The sequence below is a fragment of the Camarhynchus parvulus genome, chromosome 3 (assembly GCF_901933205.1).
Source record: "Camarhynchus parvulus chromosome 3, STF_HiC, whole genome shotgun sequence".
Classification (NCBI taxonomy): Eukaryota; Metazoa; Chordata; class Aves; order Passeriformes; family Thraupidae; genus Camarhynchus; species Camarhynchus parvulus.
This window is the reverse complement of record NC_044573.1, coordinates 21,704,997-21,716,580: the sequence shown is the minus strand read 5'-3', so window position 1 is coordinate 21,716,580 and position 11,584 is coordinate 21,704,997. Positions and strand designations below refer to the sequence as shown.

Here is an 11,584-nt window from a genome sequence, read left to right as displayed (position 1 = left end):
CCAGCGTGGAAGTAATTGTTAATGTTGCATCATGAAGAAAAAGTATGTGCAACTTTTTTTGCATTGAGATGCAACACTGTAAGGGAGTCCCTGCTGAGTAGATCATTCCCCTCAGTCTAGGCCCACGCCTAGTAAGTTAATAACCACCATTTGAAGTCCTTGGACAATAACAATCCTATTATACATGTGAATTACAGCACTGCAGTCAGAAAGAGCGGATGCTGCGGGATCAAACATCCAGGCTTTAAAATCCTTCCGATCTTCACTTGTCAGCACTGCAGCAAGGCATGTGATATATGTATCTGAACTGTAAAAAGGTTCTAATTTTCTTAATTCTATATAGAATGATAAACACCTAGCTAATTCTTCTGCCAGTCCTGAATGTTCCCCTGTGCCATATTTATAGCATAGGGGAAACTGTAATCTGAAAAATTCCTGTTTATTCAGTCCGTTCCTAGGCTAAAAGTGTCTGGGTTTTTTAAGTCACAAAGATGAAGTCTGCACTATGTGCGCTGATTTTGTGAATAACCGTTGAAAACAGCTAGCAGAGAAACTTCAAGAGGGGAAGAAGGAGGAGAATTGAGAAATCTTTTTTATTTGGTGTCTGTTATGGTGCCACCAAGTCCGTGTCTAAACCACATCTTCAGGTGCCACATCCATGTTTCTTTTAAACACCTCCAGCGATGGTGACTCCACCACTGCCCGGGGCAGCCTGTTCCAGTGCCTGACAACCCTTTCTGTGGAGAAGCCTTCCCTAATATCCAATCTAAACCTCCCTGGCACAACCTGAGTTTATTTCCCTTTGTCCTATCGATTGTCACCGTGAGAAGCGGCAGACCCGCACTTGGCCGCAGCCTCCCTTCAGGCCGTCCTGGAGCGCCATAAGCTCCCCCTGAGCCTCCTTTTCCCCAGCCTAAGCCCTCCCACGCCCCTCAGCGCTGTGCGAGGGGGTTGTTCTTTTTCTAGGACTGTTGTAAACCCCGGGCTGTTCCTGGGGCCCTCTCCACGGCGTTCCCGTAACCGCGGTCCCACCCCGCTCCCTTCCCGGGCCGCAGGCCGGGGGCGGTTCGCGCTCCCCGCCATGGCGGGCGCTGCGGCCCGGGGCCCGCGGCCCTGCCTGCTGCTGCCCTCCCTGCTGCTCCTGCTCCTGCTGCCGGCCGGCCGCGCCGAGCCCGAGCTGCGCTTCAGGCCGCCGGCCGAGGCCCCCGTGCGGCTCTTCACCGAGCCCGAGCTGGCCAGATACGACGGGCACCAGGTAGGGCCGGGCCGCCGCCCCGCGCCGAGGCCGGGCCGGGCCCGCACAGCCCCGGCGCTGCCGCCTGCCCCGGCGCTCCGAGCGCTGGAACCGCCGCGGAGCTCGGGTTTCTCGTGCTCTGCTGCCGTGCCGCCCCGCCATCCCCCCCTCCTGTCGTTCTGGGCAGCTCTTGCTTCTCGGGCAGTGGTTTGTGAGAGTTTTGCCGTGGTTTGTGAGAGGTTTGCGGTGCCCGTGCGCTCCAGCCTCTGCCCCAGTGCGGCTGGCAGCTGCCGGCGCTGATGCTGCACACACCGTTAGGTAATTGGGTGCCATGTGCCATTCTCCTCGCTCCCTGCTTGGCAAGGTGCTCCTGCCAGAGAATTTCAGATTACCATGAGTTGGAGCCAAAGTTCATTCTCTCTCAGTAATTCATTAAACCACGTACTTAGACTTAAAAAACAAATCCAAAACCAACAGCAACAACAACTACAAAAACCCACCAAGATTATCAAAATAACCAGACAGTTTTAACTTAGGAGTGTTTAGCTTCCTGTGGTTCAGAGGGCTCAGCAGAACTCCGGACTAAAAACGATAAAGTCCTGTATGGATACACATCTGCTTGTCTTTTGAAACACTTGCTGTCTGACCTTCTCAGGTCTTCTCTAGATACTTTGAAGAGACTAACCAATGTCTGACTGAAATTACATCTTATGTATAAAACACAAAGCAGAAGCACTGGCTTATTAAGTAAAACAGATGTCAGCAGATCAGATTTACGTGTGTTTATGTATTTATCTTTGTTTCTTAATCAAATAATGCTGTTGGCCACACACCCTTTTATTTTGGGCAATATTCATCTGCATTAGGAATAGAAAGATGCAGCTGACAATCTTCAAGCAGACTAGTGTGCAGACAAGAGGTGACTTGCAAAAGGGACTTGCCTCCTATGATTGTTTAGATTAAAAAATTCTCATTGCTTATGGCTGAACCCCCAAAGAATATTAGGGGCAGTTTAAAGCACAAGCAAGAGATGTCAAGAGAGGGAACACATCTGGTGACATAACAAGAGTAAACGTACAACACAGAATTTGTGTCCTAAGAGCTTGTGGATTTCACAGCTGAAACGGAACTGCTTTTTGCCTGTGCTTAAGTGCTGAGGATGTATTGATGGCTTTCCCTCCAGGAAGGACAGCCCATCTACCTGGCAGTGAAGGGTGTCGTGTTTGATGTCACCTCTGGAAAAGGTTAGTGTGCTTCTCCTCTGCTGTCTACTTTGCTTTCATGTTATTATTCAGACTTTTGGGTTTAAACATTCCCAGTGCATTGGAAGCCTGCAGTTCAATTGCCACAGAAAGATACATTTTTTCCTTTTCTAAAAAACTTGATTTTCCTCCTCTGACAGGTCCCCTACTAAGGTTTTGTCTAGAACTTACACTGTACCGAGATCACAACATGTAGACAGACAAGCCAGCACTGTCCAGGTAACTTGGGCACTGCTAATGAAAACTGGAAGAACTTCCCAGCTCCCTGAGTCCTTGCCAGATGGGGTCAGGCCACATGGAAGCTACAGCATTTTACTGCCCTGGGTACATGAGCTGAGCAGATCAAGCCTAGTGTGGATGTACCCACTGCACAATATCAACTGCTGCAGCTGCATCTTTTCCTTCTGTGCTGGTGTTCACACCCCTTGGTCTTTGTGCCCTTCCTGAGAACTGCAGATGTTTTAATTTGAGCTCCTGCTACTTAATCCAGATTTGCTATAAGAAGTTTGAAGGGACCATGAGGGTTTTAGACACTTGCCTGGATGTCATCATAAGTAAACCAATGGCTTGTTACTGTGTTTGTACTAACCTTGCCTGGGCATACACACTGGTTTGGGTGATCTCAAATCCTAAATTACACAGAGCTTGCAAATTCTGGGGTCTACAAACATCTCATGAGAATGTAAAGAACTTTCTAAATAATAGGTGAATTTTAAGAATACAGTATAGGAAGTTCAACAGCTGTATAAGCCCAACAAGTAGGAAATCCAAAGTCAGTTCTGGAAAGAAGAACCTTAGGCTTGAGTTGCTGCTTTCAGTTCAGTGACATTCATTTCACAGTCTGGTGAAGGGTAGAGGCTGAACATACCCTGTACATTGTCAGATCATCACTGGATTTTATTTTTTTTTTTAATCTGACAGAATTTTATGGAAAAGGAGCCCCATACAATGCTTTGGCTGGAAAAGACTCAACAAGAGGAGTTGCAAAGATGTCTCTGGATCCAGCAGATCTTACACATGACACAGTAAGAAAATGGGCCATCAGTTTAATTCCACTTTGCAAATTTTTATTATTATGCAAGATGATGAGTGATGATTTTAAATTGTTTGCATTTATATAAGTTGAATCACATAATTAAAATCAAAATGCATTAGTTCTCTTTAGATACATAAAGCATATTTATTGGCCATGAAAGGTGCAAACAGCCTTCAAGAGGAAAGTTTTTCATTTCTGGAATCAATACAACTTCTGTAAGCATATAAAAGGGAATCACCTGCTGTTTAAAAAGATGCTCACAAATCCCTTTCTTTTAGTTTGGTGTATCCTGATGTGGCAGTGAATGCTAGCTCTGGTGATGGGTTGTTGCTTGTCTGACCTGAGCCCCTTAAAGTTTTGTCAAGGCTGAATTTGAATGGAAAGAATACAATTACAGGCTGTGCTATCAATTTTGTTCATCATGCTCTGATGTAAACCCAAAAGCTGACCCTAAGGTTTACAGTAATCATTAAAAAAAAAAACCCAAACATGTAAATATCTCTATTTTTCTTTCTTTGAGACAGGGCTTTCATTTCCCTCTTTCCTTTAGACAGGACTCACAGAGGAGGAGCTGAAGTCCCTGGATGACATCTTCAATAATGTTTATAAAGCCAAATATCCAATTGTTGGCTATACTTCTCGGCGAATTCTGAATGAGGATGGCAGCCCCAATCTGGACTTTAAACCTGAAGATCAGCCACATTTCAGCATTAAAGATGAGTTTTGAGGAACATTTTTGTGCCTAGAGAATGCCTGGGCAGAGGCACAGCAGAATATTAAATTAATTCCCTGTGCTGTGGAGTTCATTACTACAATTAGCCACCATGAGTCAGTTGTCTGCTCAGAAAATAAGTGTGTGTGTACACACACAGCATAGAGGAAACAAACAGATCTGTAGTAGTGTCATACACCTGGGCTGTTTGCTGGGAATTACAGGAATTATTTAACCTGCAAGTTCTTTCTGACAGGATTTCTCTGTTAAGAAGTGTATAATGTAAAATCACGTTCTGTAGAAGAAAGAAGAAAGCTTTTAATAATTGAAATATGATTGGTCTTTTTGTAAATTCAAAGTTGTTTCCCACTCCTTGGAAAAGTGTAAATGAATTATCTGGATGAGCTAACATCAATTCTCTGTGCTTCATGTGAGTGTAGGTATCACAAGTACAGACAGGTGCAATACATTATATACAGGCTAACATTTTGTAAAGCATTATGGAGTTTAATATTTGATGGGTTTGAGAATACTGGATCTAAAGTCACTCAATCTCCTCAAATGCAGTTACTGTGGAGTATTTCTGCAAAGCCTACAGCTGTAAACCAAGAAAATTAAATCTTTTTTCCCCCATGAGGACTACTGTGACATTTAAAATAAGACCATTATGTTAGGTTTGGATAAATGACACTTCACTTTTTAAAAATAATTATCAAAGATGTCATCTATATTAGATTATGATGATTTCCTTCTATCTTTCTCTGACAAAAAGAGGAAATCATAGCCCAGATATATTTGCCACATACTCTTACAGCACAGGTTTATTATTGCAGCTCAGTGTCCTGTGAACATTGTTAGCATTTTCATACTAACAATTTCAGCTCTCATTTTTTATGTCCCTTAGTTTTTCTTTGTTCTTACCCTGGCTTCATCACTGCTGTTTTAATGAAGAGTGCAGCTCCATGTTCCTCTTCCTCTTCACCTGATACAAAACTGCAGATCCTGCAGTGTGAAAGCAGACCCCCCTGATGGCATTTCCCTGGCAGCCTTTCAGCAGCAAGAGGACTGTAAAAGCCTGAGCTGTACAAAGTGCTGCTAACCCCTGACTTTCACTAACTTAAGTAGAATGTGAATTGTCCCATATGTGGATTTCTCTGTCACTGTCATCATTTATTTGATTGATATGGGAAAAACTAAGCAGCTGATCCTGATTCTGTATTAATAATACAGATATAATAAAAATATGATTCTGTATTGTTGTTCTATTTCTTAAGCATTTTGGTAACTTTCTATGAAGGGAAGATTTTATTAGATGATTCTCCACCTTCTAGTTTGCAGGGGACAGCTGCCTGTGAGTTGAATAACTAGAAAAGCTGTTTCTATGTATTTGCCCATTCTTTCACAATCTTACAGATTTTATTCTAGATTTGTTTTGTTTCTCACCATTAGACCACTTCATTTGCAGGAGGGACTCCATGGGCCCTCCCACTGTTGGATGGTGCTCTGAGCAGAAAAAATAAATCAGCATCTAAGAAATGACTATTGCTTCAGATAATTATTATTTTGTGTTACTATTTATTATTATTATTACTGCTGCCCTTTTGATTAGAGACCAACAGCAGCTGGGAGTTTGCTCCTTGATGATACCTGTTGTCTTTGTGGGAATGCACGTGCGTTTGGTGGTCATGGTGGTTGGTAGTTTACCAACATTTCACAAATAATTTTTCAGTGCCCACTAGGTTTTTTGCCCTTTTCCTCCTTTCCTTGCATGCATCCTGGTGGGACAGCTTCAGTAGTTGTGCTGCTGTGGTTATTGTAGAAGTCCTTGCTTCATCTGGCATCATGATATCCAGCTGCATTTCAAAAAAAACCCTTTGTAGCTCAGTTGCAGCTCATCACCACTGAATGGCTCAGTGTTCTTGTTTGCTTCCTACTTTTCCTGTTCTCTCGATGAAATCACCTTTGCTAATGTCAAAGCAGGTAACTCAGCGTCTGCTTGTACTGAATTTCAGGTTATTTTCAATGAGGAAGTGCTCCTGTTGCAACAGGAAATGGTGATGTAAAACCCCCTGTTGTACTGCAAGATCCTCACAAATTCAACCTGCTCTCACCCTTGTCTGTGAGGGAGATTCTTTACTTCTTCCTTTCTTTATGAAAGACAAGGTTATCACAACTGAGTGCACTTTAGAAAGCAAAACATTTCCTTTTTGGTTTTATTTCCATCTGGAAATGGAAGGTTTCACATTTAGTCACTTCCTAGGCTATTTCACTTGGGGTTTCCACTCAACAGAAGTGTTACAGCAATAAGGCTTCAAGTGGACACATCCTTGACACGTTTTCACTGACTGCTTTTACAAAATGCATTCAGAGTACCACAGTATTTCTTTTAGTGTTAATTCAACAACACCACTTTATGTCTAAGGTTGTTTTACTTGCCAATTGCGTGAAATGGATTTTGCTTAAAAGCCAACTGTCAGCTATGGCTGCTTTGTTCAGGCAGCTGCATTTCCCTGACCTCTGTATTATTCCAGTAAAACAGGTGCCCTCATGATGTATAAATTGCACTCAAAACAAGCAAGCTGTGCAAAGCCCTGTTGTAGCCCTCCTACTCCACACCCCCTTTGGAGAGTCTAGAATATCTTTTCAATTTGCTTGCTGCTTCTAGATAGCATTGCAAATGTCATTATTTTTACTGTGTGCTTCCAACATCCATCTTGCTAACTTAAGTCCAAGGTTTTAATGAATTGCTGCACCAAGAATGGTGCAGCAGTGAAGTTGGTGTTTCCCAGCTGGCACTCTTTTCAATAGTCCCTCACTTTGACCCTAACACATTTGTGACAGGATAAATTCTATCATCCCTACTTTAAGGGCTTCTCTTAGTAACAACTGAAGCATTAGGACTGCAAGTGTAAGCAACAAAAATTCAGTAAAGGGTTTATGAAACGCAAATCAAAGTATTCTCTTTACTTTTTTGCACTTGTCGAAAGTGCAGTGAAGAGAAATCCTCCTAAGAATCTGTTATTGCACCCTAATCTAACCAAGACCACCTGCTGGAATGCAGGGGCTCTGAATCCTACAGATAGAGCAGCTGAGATTTTCCCAGGAATTTAGTATAAGACATAAAGTTATTTCTTTTCTGTCCATAATATGTATAGGGGCACCACCTTTTTTTTTTTTTTTGTAGCACTTTGCCAAAATATGAGTCTTTCATTGACTTAAATCAGGTTTTGTATTAGTTTTCTTCTGCAGAAAAGGCCTTGTGATCCTTTTGAAAACTGCAGCATAGGCTGCTAGCTTTGTGGTCTGCTGGTACCAGTGACTGTGAATTCATCACATCATCAGTGTAGGAATCAATGTAGCATCACAGCTCAGACTGCAATTGTCAGACCTGCCAGACTTACATGTTCCAGTAAAAATTAAAAGAGGATGCTTATCTGTTTAAGGATTGTGCTCTGGAATGGAGGAAGCCTCAAAAGAGTTTGTAAATCACCTCCTTTTACTGTTGCTCTAAAACCACTATGAGGCAATACATTCCACTAATGGTAGTTTGGAAAGGTATTAAATTGCTGTAGTTTTCCCTTGTAAGACTCCCAAGAACCTGTAGAACAAGACAAAATGGTTTAGATGACTTTCACATATGAATTCTGTCCCTTATAGATGAATATATTTATCTGAAATGGGCTCAATGTAATTTGCATTTGCTCAAGAGAAAATGGAAGAGATGTGGAAAGATCCCCTTAGGAAGCCCAATGCTAATTTTTCAGCTAATCTGGTTGAACTGAAAGGAAAAAAAGTGAAAAAACCATCTGCCTACTATAGTGAGTGAAAAAGCTGCCATTCAGAAGGATTCAGCTGCACATCAGAAGATGTGCAGAGCAGCTCTGATTAGTATTTGCATATTTTCAGATGAACACTGGATATCTTGAAATCCCAGAACTGGTGTAAGCGATGACAATCACACCCTTTGTTACCCATCATCCATTTATTCCTTTGCCCAATGTTTTCCTCTTCATACAGGAAAAAATATACAAACCATGCAATTTATATGACAAATCTGTGCCCCATAAGCAATATTCATAAAAGTGCACATGCATCTATAACCTGAAAGCTGTTTACATGGTATACAGAATGGCAGTTTTCAAACAAACTAGTACTTGTCTGTGAAAGCTTTGAAACAAACAAAAAATCACTAAACTTTTAGATTTGTAGCCCTTCACTCAGAGCTGTGTCTGCGAGTGCCAGTTCAGACAATTATGATGTACAGTGTGTCTGTCTGCTTTGGTAGAAAACTCAGTGCCATATCAAAAGGCGATTTTTTTTCCCCTCTGTAGTCAGTCAGAGTGTCAAAGACCTGGGTGCATGCTAGGTGGGTATCACTGCTAGAAGTACTCTAATAGGCATGATTTTGACCTTGGCATGTCCAAAATAACCCTAACCCAGAAAAGAAAATAGGTGGGAAATAGAATTTATCTTAGTGTGCTACTGGGACAATTGATCCTGGCAAGGTAGATGTGGCAGAGCACATCTGATAGCAGTGCTTCCCGTTTTTGCTTCTGTCAAATATGGCCAAAGATAACAATGTAAACTTGCACCCTTATCCATCTGTTGGGATTTACATAACACCTTTTGGTTTAGCTTTTTCTTTCTGTTCAGTAGAAAGTGTGAGTCATGATTTACTTGTTTACAAAACTTACACTTAAATCTTGGCTTGGGTAATCTGTTGATGAGAAATCCAAACTAAGAGAAACAGAGATGAATGTTCTGTGAAAAACAGAGCTTGTGCACCTGGATGAACTGCAGAGCCACAGGAAGTACTCTTGAATAAACAATTTCTTTTAATGTTTCCTGTAAGTTATTTGTAGCTCTTGCCATCAGAAATTTTGTACTGTTGATGAATGTTCAGCTTACCATGTTCTGCAGTACTTCTTGACATGAGTCTTTATCATTCTGACACGAGATATTATCTCCTGAGAAGTGAAAAGTTTAGAAGAAACTGGGTGCAGGCCATCTTGGAGATAAGCCAGCCAAGAGAAATCAAAATATGACCTAATTTTCCCTCTACTTAAAGAAACTTGTCTGAAAAAGGAAAAGAAATAACTGTCCCAGGGTCTATATTTTACCTTCCAGATTTTGCTGAAAGTTTTCCCATACTGTGCAAAGGCAGCAGATAAAGCCTTGAAAAAGACTTGAATCTAAACCCTTGCATTGTGAAAATTTTAATCCACTTCTCCTGAGGCTTTAAAGATTACAACAACTCAGATAGTGGCGTACAAAGTGTCAAACACATGAACTGAATCAAGCCAGGCCTAAGCTAGTAGGAATGTCTGAAGGTAGAGCTGAAACTTAGAGCTTTCACCCTTCTTTTGTAGACAACAAAATCTTTGAATTAAAAAAAAATCCTTAAAGGTAGCACTTGTTTCAGGCAGTTTGGGCAGACAGAATTAGATGATGACTGAAAACTTCCTCGTGCCTGGTTCTGTGCTGCTTTGCAGGGATTCTAAAATCATTTGTGTTGGATACACAGAACTAGTTACCAAGCAATTCATTGCCTGGAGGGGAACTTTGTAGATTAAACTGATAACTAGTTCAAAGTAGCCACTGCAGATGAAGAGTATCCTAGGAAGGTTATTTGCCTTGTTGGGGGCTGTGGCTCCATAGCCTTTATTTTACACTGCAGATAAAAGTCCAGGTAAACTCAAAATTATTAATTACATTTATCCCTTTATTAATTTTTAAGTTTGAGCAAAACTCCTAAAAACTTTACTAGCAAGAATAAATATGGTTCCACAAAAAAGCAAAGTGTTCATTCTGAACTGTGCAGCACACCTAAGTATACTTAAGGCAAAAGTGGTAATCAAAGGGATTACATGTTTAAATTGAGATCACTTTCTTAGGTAACATGTCTTGGAAGTGTCTCAGGCATTTCAAGGATTTTTCCTTATTTATTGTTTCACCATGCTCTGTACTTTAAAATAGATGCAAGACTTTTTTAAGAATAGGGCAGTAGGACTTTCAAGGCATTTCTGAAGTATTTTCATGTTACACAAAGACAAACATATATGTACACCTGAGATACACAACAGACAGTTCTAGCAATTTAGACAAAGGCAGCAGCAGTCTTACAGTCTTTTAAAGCATGCTTTATTCCATGTATTTCTTAAACTGACCAGGTCACAAAAAACACCCTGACATAACAAAAATGATAGGCAGAAATGAGCTTGTAGGGATAGCTGAAAAAATCTCAGAATAAATGTGTGTAAAGACCAACTATCAATTTTAGTAAACTTGAAAGGATTTTAGGAACATGAGCTTAGCAGAGATGTTTGGTACGTGCTGAGACTCTGTGATTCTACACATTAAATATTATTATTGTCCCTAAATTCATTCCCATTCCTCTGAGTGGTCTCCTTTGAGCTCAGCACATTTTGCAGCTGGAAGAAAACAGGCTGCTGAAAGGTTTGTATGTGAAGTAGCAGCCTACCCGTGCAATATAATGATGTGAGGCAGAGCAAAGGAAGGGGAGTGAAACTCAACTTACAAGAAGCAGCAGGAGATTATAAATAAATCACAGGAGAGTGCTCTTTCAGAAGAGGTGAAACTTGGTGATGCTCTCAGAGATAAGGTTGAACTTGAGAACAGAAAAGTGTCACATCCTCTTGGATACAGTTCTGGGGAAATCAGCCTGAATTAAACAGCTCATACTGCTGGCTCCTTGCTTGACAACCTCAGTCTCATTTTCCAAAAATATGATGCCTTTGGCTTTGATACCTTGCAGGTGCCTGGATTCATGGAAAATCACACTGCTGCTGTTCAGTCCATAACTTATCAATTTTTCCCATTTCGTCTTTCAATTATGCCCATTGCAGTTTAAGAAAGAAGGCTGGAGTTTAGCCAGTGAAGAGGTGACCTGGGACACAGAAATGAGGCTGCAGGTCTCAGCTTCACTACAGCTTTGCCATCCTTAATGGCTTCCTAGTTGTTAAATGAGCTGGTGTTTTCCTTGAATTCCTTGTGACTTTTATCCCTGCTGTGACTTCCATCCTCTTGAGGAAGGCAACGTGGGCATTCGGGCTGGTGGGACCCCAAGATGGCTATAGCATCAAGAATGCTACTTTATGGAACTCTAACTTTACTTTCCTCACTCCAAAGAGGTATCACTTTGTGGTGCTTCATCTTTCAGCTGAAGTGAGTGAGGTTTATCCCATGCTGATCCTACTAATATGTATTTATGGGGAGCTTTAACACGAAGGAAAATAGTTACAAACCATTCTTTTACAATACTGCAGCTCATTTTATTGCAAGGCCTGTTGGAGGCAGTGTGTGTAAATTCCTCATGGTAC

General features: G+C 41.4%; 1 protein-coding gene across 1 annotated transcript; it reads left to right on the top strand.

Moving 5' to 3' along the window:
- Positions 1-885: 885 nt before the first annotated feature.
- On the top strand, positions 886-6,223 carry NENF (neudesin neurotrophic factor). The gene is made up of 4 exons (XM_030945278.1): positions 886-1,255; positions 2,418-2,478; positions 3,418-3,521; positions 4,083-6,223. Exons 1-4 carry the CDS (start codon positions 1,082-1,084, stop codon positions 4,257-4,259), a joined length of 516 nt encoding a protein of 171 aa, XP_030801138.1. The 5' UTR covers positions 886-1,081; the 3' UTR covers positions 4,260-6,223.
- The last annotated feature ends 5,361 nt before the right edge of the window (positions 6,224-11,584 follow it).